Source organism: Limulus polyphemus, unplaced genomic scaffold, assembly GCF_000517525.1.
Source record: "Limulus polyphemus unplaced genomic scaffold, Limulus_polyphemus-2.1.2 Scaffold136, whole genome shotgun sequence".
NCBI classification, from domain to species: domain Eukaryota; kingdom Metazoa; phylum Arthropoda; class Merostomata; order Xiphosura; family Limulidae; genus Limulus; species Limulus polyphemus.
In genome coordinates this window covers 1-11511 of record NW_013665746.1, presented here as the reverse complement: position 1 = coordinate 11511, position 11511 = coordinate 1, and the positions used below count along the sequence as shown (strand labels likewise).

Genomic DNA, 11511 nt, shown 5'->3' with positions numbered 1-11511 from the left:
GACTTTGTCTTGTTTTTTTATTGTTTTGCTGATTAATCCTTTAGTATAAGGGTGTGGTCATTTTGACCAACCTTGCAACTGCTATGTAATCATGAAACTAAATACTAATTAGAAATTAAAACTTGTGGAACATTAAAATTTGATTATTAACTACATTTTAATGCAAAGTTTATTGACAATAAAAGTAGTTTAATTAAATTTTGAATGTAATTCAGTAAAAAAGGTAGTGACATGCACACTTTGACCTATCTGTGTCCAGAGGGATAATACATGTTATGCATCTTTACAGTTTGGTTAGCATCTAACATATTTCTATGGCTTTGTTAGTACTTGCCCTGTACTTCTGCAGTCAGTCTTACTAATATGTTCTGTCCTTCTTGGTACATACTATCCTTCTCTATATTATTGCTAAGTAATATATGCTTTGTATTTTTACAGTTTTGTTATTATGTCATATACTTTTACAGCTTTACACTTCTTTTTTCTATATTAAGCAAAAAATAAACATTTTTTTTCCAATAAAGTAATTTGTCTAGTGAGAAGTAGGGTACATAAATGTGTTAACTGAAAATTATCAGCAGGCAAGATTTATAAAAGTTGGCTTAGTTAAGCGAAAAATAATTCATTTTGTTTCTCTATACTTTATTTCTTTCCAAAATTTATTTTTAATATGATACAGTGGGAATAGGCTAACAGAAGGTTTAGGACTGTGATTGTTTCCACAATAAACTGACCCATTTAGAAATATTAAACAAGTCTTCATAAAACAATACTGATAGCATTCTATATTAATAACTTATTCTAAAACTACTGTTGAAGTCACTAAGATAAAAGAAATTGTGATTAACAGAATACTTACTATCAATCTGTGTGTATTTTACCGTTCCATCTAAACAACTTTACCTTATGTTACTTACATAATAAATAGGAGCACAGCCGAAGGTATTATTCTGTATATACATACAAGTTTTTTTTTGGTTTGTATTAGTACAATTACCAAAATATTATTTAAAATACATATGTTACTATACCTCTATCACACATTAGTCATTACAGTTAATGTCTGAACTTTCCTAATATATCAAATAAGGCTTAAATAAATGTTTCAGTATTCCAAATACTTTATACGTCTGTCACATAAGAGGACCACCATGAAATCTACTAAAATTTCTCTTCTATTACAGTGATCTTGGAATGAGGGTTGGTAAGTGCATTTTAATTTTTTCGTTATAAAGAAATCTTGATCAGATTGTTTTTTACTAAGGATATAGTATTAAAGTGTAATACTATTCAGCAATTCTATACCAACTAGCATATATAATCTTTCTCAACCTACATTGTTGTCAATGCTAGAATTCATATGTAGGTTGTGGTTAAAACTAAGGTAAACTTTAATTATTTGGCTTAGTATGAATAAATTTATATTTTATTAATTAATGAAACTACTACACTGTTTGTTAAAAGTACACATAAGAAGTGTTAACAGCACCAGAAATATTCTGGTTTGTGAAAAGTTTGTAAGAGTGTAATGCCAACTTGTTAAACTTCATCATAATATTTAACACAGGAAGATTGATTGTCTGTCTTGATCTTTATGCATATGAACATGTAGAGATTTAAAAAATAAGAATTATTCAATGTTTTTATTCAAACTAGATATATTCATTAATTTCAAATTCCGTTATAAATCAATGAAAGAAAACTTTGTAACCTGAATTTTTTTTAAAGAAAGAAATTAAGTCTCTTTTCGGTAATCAGCTTTTTCACATAAGTATGTGATCATTAACAAGGTTTTTATTTTATAGAGAAATGTTGTTTTCATTTTAATAGTTATTAAGCACTGTTCCTTTTCTTAAGACCAGACTCTGAAAATGTATTTTTCTGAACAGTTCATATAAATATTTCTTTGATAAGTCACTGTGTACTGCATAGATGTGTTTTTTGATATACCTGCATACAGAGTGTATATCTCTTCTCATGATCACTTGATAAGTACAGTATATTACTTTGATACATTTCCTCTGAGTAGTCACCATGTACTGCTTGAGTTGTTTTTTGTGATGTTTAAAATATCTTTCATCAATTAATGTGTAGTTTGTATAATTCAGTGAAAAGTTTAATATTTAAGTTAAATATATAATGAGTTGGACACACAGCCATTCTATTGTATGTTCTCATGATCCCATAGTACCAAAGTATGGACTATTTATATTGGGATATTTGAAACCAATTTTCAGGAAGAACCTTGTATCTAGTTACTATTTATAAATACTATAATATCCATGTATAATAAGGTAATATAAATTGGATTGTCATTGTCTGATATATCGGTAATGTCATTTTTTTAGTAACAGTATTAAAAGTAATATCAAGATAAACACCAATAAGAAAGACCTCATACATTACGGTATTTGTGCTGCAGAAAAACTTGATTAATTAACGTCACTATTTTGAGTGAGCATGTTGATTATTTAATACTTGAAATTGTGTAATCCAAGATGGTGTGCAAAAATTTTTATCATTCCCAAAAGCTATACTGTGGTGGTGTTGTAACAGGGATTATCAAAGTATAATGTACTTGTTACTTAATTGTAGCAGTATACTCTCTACACTATGATATGTAATTCAGATTTTTTTTTTTTCTTCAACAGAGAGAGATGCATTTGACACACTTTTCGATCATGCCCCTGACAAGTTGCAAGTAGTGAAAAAGGTAACTTTGTTTTAAAAAGTTTGAGTTATAACAGAGTTAGCTGATGTCTGATAAGTTTTGGTTTAGTATTAGGAAACCTATAACAAAATCCTTTCTAAAATTATTCACTGGGGTAATAAGCTACTAAATATTTGAGTAATAACTATAACCTTGTGATCAGCTTGTTAATACTATCTGTATTTTGCACTATATTGTTAAATTTACAGTCTCTATTGCCAAGATAGATCTTGGAGGAAATTAAAATTTTGGTAGTTTTGAGGTCCCTTTAAACTACATTGTAGTTATCCATCTTCCAGTAAATAGCAATGCATAAAACTTTGGTATTTGTAATTATGAAAATGACAAAAAAAATAATATTATTAAATTTTATAGAGAGAGAACCAAATCTCTAGAAAATAACAAACATTGCAAATTGTTCTTTATTGTGTTTACTAAAATAAAGGGACCAGTTAGATCAAGTCCAGGTGATAAAATCTGAGGCTTGCAGGACAATGACTTGTAGTGTACTCAAGATAGACCTGAAATACTGTATTTACACATCTTTATTTTGAAATAGATAAAGGACTGATAATAGTAATATGATAAAAGCATCTACAGCCAAATGTGATTTTCATCAAATTTGTTAGGCCCAGTAAGCATTTGTATACATTAATAAATCCTATGTAGGAAAGAGAATACCACAATTTGTTCAGAAAGACAGTAAAATTAATAAGGGAACTTCACATAATGTCTATTTGTTGAAATGTAAGAAATTAATGCATATTTTTAATAAATATTGATAATTTCAGTATTGTATCTCTTTGTTATTGCTTTGGAATTTTGAACATTTGTTTTAGCCAGCTTTACACCACAGTAGAGTTGAAGTAAATTAATTCTACATATTTATCATAGAACTATTAAAGTAAAGTGACTTAGTACGATAATAAATTATTTTTCTTTCAAACCAATGATCAAGTTATGCTTCCACAGAATGTTTTATGTGTAAACATCATCACAGCACAGCTAACACCACTAAATTTAGTACATCCTTTAATTATAATCATATTAAAAGTAATTTCTTCTCTTTCCACGCTTATTTTTATTTCAAACCAATGATCAAGTTATGCTTCCACAGAATGTTTTATGTGTAAACATCATCACAGCACAGCTAACACCACTAAATTTAGTACATCCTTTAATTATAATCATATTAAAAGTAATTTCTTCTCTTTCCACGCTTGCTGTTAAATATATATAAAACATGTGTGCTTTTCACAGTTTAAATAATGTTTCAGAATGAATCTTTTGTTAACATATTTTTAATGAATATTAAGACAATTAATTATTGAACAAATCAATAATTACAAGAAACTTCCTATCAATTCTGTAGCTGTAAGATAAAATTTACATTTTGAAAATGGAATTTCAAGAATCCTGTATTAATAATGACTTCTCTTTCTAAAAATCTAGTCACTGGTAACTTTTGTCAACAAACATCTAAACAGAATAAACTTGGATGTTACAGATTTAGACAACCAAGTAAGTTGTATTTGTGTTGCTTAATATTAAATCTGTGTTATAAAGCAGTCATTTATCAACTCTTATTATGCTTCAGTTTTGCTTTAAACATACTATATTTGTTATGCTTTAAACCCCTTGTACAAAATTTTTGGTTCTCATTTACATCTTATTTTTTTGCAGCAGACAATGCTTATATCTGGTCATTTATATATATGTATGTGTGTGTGGTTATATATTTATATATATATATATGTGACATATGTATGTATGAACTCATATGTACATTATTACCTTCTTAATTTTATTTTTCTGTGATACGTGTACCTGTGAAATGTTACTATCGTAAATCTATCAGCTACATAAAAATCTGATTTGTAGTTGTAAGTTGTACTCTTGGTGTTTATTATTTAACATTTACAAGATACATTTTATTTTAAAAAGGTAAGATTGGTAAGTCATATGTGTAACTTTATTATTTTTGTAGTTCCATGATGGGGTGTACCTGACTCTCCTTATGGGATTGTTGGAGGAATACTTTGTTCCACTCTATTCCTTTAACATGACACCAACAGATTTTGATCAGAAAGTACATAATGTTGCTTTTGCTTTTGAACTAATGATGGATGCTGGTCTAGCTAAGCCAAAAGCTCGACCTGAAGGTAAATTGTTTTTTACCCAAAATGTTTTTTGTGATTATAAAATGATACACAGAAATATTGTTTTACATTCACTCTTCTTAAGATAAATATTTTTTTTGCCTTTGAATGTTATTCCTATTAAACTTTTTGGTTCATACAAACTTGTGGACATATAACTTGATGATTATTTGAAAAATAATTATGTAATATATGCCAAAAACAAGAGGGAATCCTCAATAGCTATGGCTGTAATTAGATCTCAAATCTGTCAAGAACTGAAGCTATTGAGCTAAAGGTTTATACTTGAAAAAAAACTTGGAGCCTTTCTATGAGCAGCTGTGCCGTGGCTAAAAATACTATAACAGTTTGAAAATGTTCATGAAAGCATAGGAAGTCCTAGAAACATAAGTACTTTTACCTTTGATATAGGAAAATATATTTATTGGAAGTAAACCTCCATTAAAGTCATTCTCTAATAGGTTTTCTTGTGCATTAGCCAATAGTTATTGATCAAAGAGAAAACGTTTTTGTAACCTACCATAAGAATTTCTTTGTTTATAGTGTAAGACAAAGAAATTAAGTGTTATAAATTAATATTTTTTGCAACTATTGCTTTCATGTTTTTTAAGTAACAAAATAAGTCATTCAGTTCAACTTATATAAATAACTATTAAAACTTCAACTAAAACATTTCCATTTCTGAAACACTAAACTAGAATGGTCTTTATTTTTGTAGTTTTGATTTACAACATTCTCACTCCCTCATTTTGTTCCAGTATATAAATAAGTAATTCACACCTAATTTTATCCATATTGAATAAAATTTAGCAGTTGCTCATGGTAGTTAGAATTATACCTTGTGTTGCATATTATATTTCCATATTCTGAATGTTTTAAATTATCTTGGAATATTCTTGAATGTTCCAGAGTATTCCACATTATTTAGAATATTGAAGAACATTCCACACATAAATATTCCATGCTTTTACATTTATTTCTGGGAAAGAGCAAGTGAATTGTTTGCCAGTGATCATATCTGGAGCAGGAGTAAACTAACTCTGAGGTGTTCCAAAGTTGATTTCTAGCACTGGAGAGGCTCAAGCTTCATCTGTGGCACATTTGCTAGAAGAGTGGGAAGTTATTGATTATGTAAAGGTAGTTTGCTTTGACACAACAACGAGCAACACTAGTCACAGAAAAGGAGGATGTGTGCTGTTAGAACATGGATTAAAAATAGAATCTTCTGTATTTGGCATACCAGCATTATATCTTAAAACTTGTCCTGGCATGTGTTTTCAAAGACTGTATGGGGCTTTTCTCTGGTCCAGATATTGCAATATTCAACTAATTTCAGCAATCTTGGGAATGCATGGACCAGTCCAGTTATGAAACTGCAGCTGACCATGATGAAGTGGCAGAAGCCATAAAAAGAAGTTAAGGTCAGTGTCAGCCAACCTAGAGATGATTATCAAGAGCTTCTTGAACTAGCCATAACCTTTCTTGGTGGCATCCCTCCTTATGGAGTGTGAGTTATAGCACCTAGAGCACTGCATCATGTACATTATATGCCCTCAAGATCTGGATGTCTATGAGACAGTTTAAGCTTCCTGGTTGTGAGTAAAGAGGATTTTGTGACATCTACATCTTTTATTGTTTGAGTCGAGTCTGTATTAGGGTAGGGTTTACTGCTCCTGATGCCATTTCTGCTCTTTCAATGATCTTAACTTCCTACAATGTCTTGTTACATATAAAAATGTTAATTCTGTTCTTTCAAAATTTGCCAGTCAAAAATTAGTATCTCAATAAGGAACTCATTGCTTTGGCATTCTTTGATTCAGCTGTATCCACAGAGGCAAAACAAGGAATGGTAAAGGCACTAAATGAGAAGGAAGGTATGAATGAACCTCCAAAGCACATTCAGCTGAATATCAGGATGTCTGAGGATACGTGAATTGAAGATTTCCTCACAAAGAACACAACAAACTTCTTCAAGTGCTTCAAACTTTCATCTGTATTTATGACCCTGAGTCATAGGAGCTCAGAGGGGCCTACAGGGAGGTACTACAGACAGTTCAATACTTGAATGTAGTAAATGACAATGCTGAAATGGGTGTGGCCTTATTGAGCAATATAATGCCATCATAACAAAGAAAGAAGGACAGACACAATTCCCCCTTCAAGTTGTGCAGGATCAAAAAAAGACTTTTTCCTAACAGCAAAAAGAAAACAATAAAACAGTAACAATGTGAAAGAGACTAACCACACCAAAGTCGTGTAATTATGTAATTATACTGTTGTACAGGGTGGTCCAAAATTATCTTTTCTATTTTAAAATGTAATAATTAACTAACTAAGGAAATACATCCATACAGTTTTCAACATCTTGTAACCAAACTCAAACAGTTTTTATTGATATGCCAGTAGACAGACTTCTATGTGTGTACCATTAGTGGCTCTCAACATGTCTAATCGATATTTGATTTCAGTCCATGTTTGCTGCAACATATCTACAATGGTGATGGCATCTATTATCCTGGTCTTTACCTCCATGATGTTTGCTATAGGTGTGTGATACACAATATCCTTAACATACCCCCATACTTCTTTCCTGTATTAGCATCTGTAATTATGCTGCACCACAGTCACTGACTTGGTCTCTGCAAGCCAAACAACACATTGAGCCTTTTTTTAGTACGGTTGCCATTTTACGGAGTAACGCTACTCACTGGAGTGAAGAAAAACAACAACTGACAATGTAAACTATTTTAGTTGGGCTACAAGATGTTGAAAACTGCATGGTTGTATTTTCCTAGTTATTCAATTAATCCATTTTAAAATTGGAAAGATAATTTTGGACCACAATAAAATAATATACTTTAAATAAATCAATTGTAATACATAACAAATATGTTTTTATATCACATAGTACATATGGTACCAGGCCACTGCAGTCTAGAATTTCAACCACAGTGAGCAATCTTTAAATATGGTAAAAATTGGATGAAGTATGACATTTAATGTTTTTTGGACATTGGAACAAAATTAGGGGATGAAAGCTTTAAAATTTTTAATTTGAAATTTTACTTGCAAATAAAAACCATCCTAAACCATATTCAAGACCAGAAATGAAATGGCTTACTTAAAAAACTAGAAGTTGTGAGAAAATTTGTCATCTTCTGACTGTTTTATCCATAAGTGAAAACACCTCACATCTATGAAAGCAACTTTTCAGAAATTAATTTCAATATCCATTAATACATTATTTAAAACTATTTTTTCAAGGGGGAGAAATTTAAATTTTATTTTAAAAAATATTAATATTTTGTGAGGGAACTAATGTATTTAACACAACTAAATGAGAAATAGAAAGTGTTGAAGCATACTAGAGGCTCTAGTTTTACAGAACTATTTCTTAGCATTCTATCTCGGAAATTATTTTTCATAGTTTAAAACAAGAAAGCATTACTTGTGCAAAAATCTCAGTTATAAGCCTCAAATATGTTGAACTCTTTTAACATGTATTTGGTCCAAAAGTAGGATGTAGTATAGCAACAAAAGGTAACTATAGTTTTGATGTAGTGTTTAGTATTTCTAACCACATATGTAGTACTTTAAATGTAATTGAAATATCCTTCATGCTCATCATCCGTAGAATTTAACTACTATTGTAGTTGTAGAATAAGCAAAAATTGAATAGAAATTATATCAACCTTTTGTTTATTTGCATACCTTAGCACTGTATTCCTTTGATTCCATTTTTATTTTATACAATTGTTTATTTCCTTGTATTACTACACTCAGTCAAGAGTTTTAGAAGGTTAGGTTTTATTACAAAGCTTTCAGGTAGTTCATTGTTGAGCTTTTGGTAATGTTAATGAATTTACTTAAAGTTAATATTTTATATTTTATTTACTAAATAGAGATTCATTGAAAGAAGATCTTAACTCATTGGGGAGAAATGTAAAAATAAATATATTATACAGTTCAGAATTATATTTACATGCTGGCTGTTCTTTAAGAGTAATAATTTAGGATGTAGTAGTAGCTGGCTATGACTGTTAGTTTACCTTATACTTTTCAAGCACTGAAAATGAATCAAATTGACACAAGAGATACCTGCCCAATTCATATGTTTTATTCCAAACTAAAGATCTCAGTAACTGGAATCTGTTAATCACTGAACAAACTCATCCTGTTTTATTCCATGCTAGAAATCTCTGGAACTGGGATCAATTAACCATAAGAGAAAATTAGTGTGTTTATTCCAAACTAGAGATAGCAGTAACTGGAAACTGTTTTTGCTGAACAAACATATTCTGAAAAGTACAAAATGTTTGTGATATAAAATTGGAAAATGCATAACGTATTAGAATAAAACAGTTTTCCATGTATTGAACAGAGATTTTTTAATCTTTTATAGAAGTAATAATGAGTTGATATATAAGTATTTTCTAGTGTTTAAAAAATAGCCAAAAATTCATTTTACATATTTATATGCAATCTTTAGTATCTTTATTTAATTTTTAGTGTTAAACTAATTTTTAAAACATTGTCTTCTTCCAGATATTGTGAACTTGGACTTGAAATCTACCCTGCGAGTTCTTTACAACTTGTTTACAAAATACAAGAACTCCAGCTAAACAATTCACCTGCAGAGACAAAAAATTGTTTGTCTACTTTAGAAGATTTAAACAATAACTTGTGCAGCTTAGATATATTTGTAGTCTTATTACTGTGTGTAAAAATAGAGGGTCTGTTTTAAAAATTAACAGCTGTTAATCATCATATATCATCTTAGGAGGAATGTCAGTTTAGCTAGTACATTATTATTACATTATTTAGGTTTTAATGGGAATTAATAGTATTGTTTTAGGATCGGTCTCATAAAGCTGTTAATGAAGTTAGGACTATAAATTATTTTGAAATCACATTTTGTTTGTGTATCATATGTAAAACAGTAATTCTCAGTTAGAATTATTATTGTTAAATTATAATTCTAATAGTTGATACCAGACTGTAAACTTGCTGTTGTACTATGATGCTGTTATCTAACATAAAGTTTATTTTAAAGAATATTTATTAACAGAATGAGTGTTTTATATTTAGATGAAAGAATTTTAATTGTGTGTATATTCATTTTGAATCTTTAATTTTTTTTATACATAATGCTCAAGTTTTAAATAAAGATTTCATCACTTTTAAAGTTTTAGGTGACAGTATAAAACATCCTTTTGTGTGGCTCAGGTAAATCTATGAAACTAGAAGAAAATTTAGTTTCTATCAACTTTATTTCTAACATTTTATAATTACTTTATATATGGTATCCATTAAGAACTTTATTTTTGTTGCATTTAGAGATATTGTATATTAAATAACCAAACCAATGGAATGCAGTAAATAAGAAATGTACCAAGAAAAATGTTGAATCTGCTTCATTTGATAATGCCTTATTACAGAATATTATTTCAAAATGATCAATGTGATAATAAATAGATACGAATGTAAAATTATTACACATGTTTATATACACATAGTGCATTCTCATCATCTGCTATTAGCATAATATGTGGAATTATAGGTAAACAACTTACTACAAATATTTCAGTGCCTTCAAGTAATATATCTTGGGTATGAATGTTTAATGTTTCAACCGAAAATATTTCAGATATTATATAGTTATTTGAGGCTAATTTTTTCTATAAGATATTTTTTTAATATGGAACTATAATCTAAGCTATTAACAGTATATAAAATATAAACAAGAGTGTAGACAATCCACGTAGCAAGAATAAATTAATATTTGCTGATCATTGTAATTATATAGTAAAATGAAATAAGATTTTTTTCTGAATAGTCAAGAAGGAGAATTATATATTATTATTCTAATAATTTGATCACTCGCAATATTTTCTTTCTTTAATAATATTTGTTTTTTCCAATGAAAAATTTGGTTCTTAGAGAGTATAGTAAATGAATATTTTAGTGTTCTCTAAAGACACTGCAAATCTCTTAAGCCTCAACAGAACATTAAAACTGTTCTTTAATGTCTTAGTAAATCCAGTTTATGAATGTTATATAAAAAAAATGTTGTCAGTGACAGAAGCAACTCATGTAAAAAGTATGAAAAATTATAATTCATGTTTAACATCTGTCAGTTGACAAATCATGCAAGTTTTCAAACAAATGTTGATATTTCAGTCTGACATGATTTAAGTATTTACAAGTGTATTTGTTTTATATTTCAATTCTTTAGATTTTACACACTATGAAATTGATAAATTACTTCATATTTGTTGTGTGACTAAATATTGCTGTTTCATATTTGTATATTGACAAAATGAAACTATTAAAACTATATTTTTGTTGTACTAAAGAAAAGTCACTAAATAATAAAGTTGCTTATTAACCAGATTAGCTGTTTTCTCTTTTGATCCTAAACCCAGTAATATCTTCTAACGTTCAGCCAGCTTCAAAGATTTTGATTTTCCTAAATCCATATACTAAGCTGATAATTATAAATTTCTTGCCATCTAGGACAGTTCATCTCAAGTCAGTGTGATTTGTTGAAGAGTAAAAGGCTACTTTTATACGTTTTACATGTATAATAAATAAGTTAAATTTAAAAAAAAAACATTAAAAAATTATTTTTCAAAATATTTC

At 28.8% G+C, this 11511-nt stretch overlaps 1 protein-coding gene across 1 annotated transcript in view; it reads left to right on the top strand.

The window, feature by feature from the left end:
• Positions 1-10270, top strand: part of LOC106474141 (beta-parvin-like) — a 25312-nt gene extending 15042 nt beyond the window's left edge. Inside the window, 5 exon segments of the mRNA XM_013934834.2 lie at positions 1185-1204; positions 2652-2713; positions 4163-4231; positions 4698-4872; positions 9415-10270. Of these exon segments, the coding sequence (XP_013790288.1) occupies positions 1185-1204; positions 2652-2713; positions 4163-4231; positions 4698-4872; positions 9415-9491 (403 nt within the window). The 3' untranslated portion in view covers positions 9492-10270.
• Positions 10271-11511: the final 1241 nt, after the last annotated feature.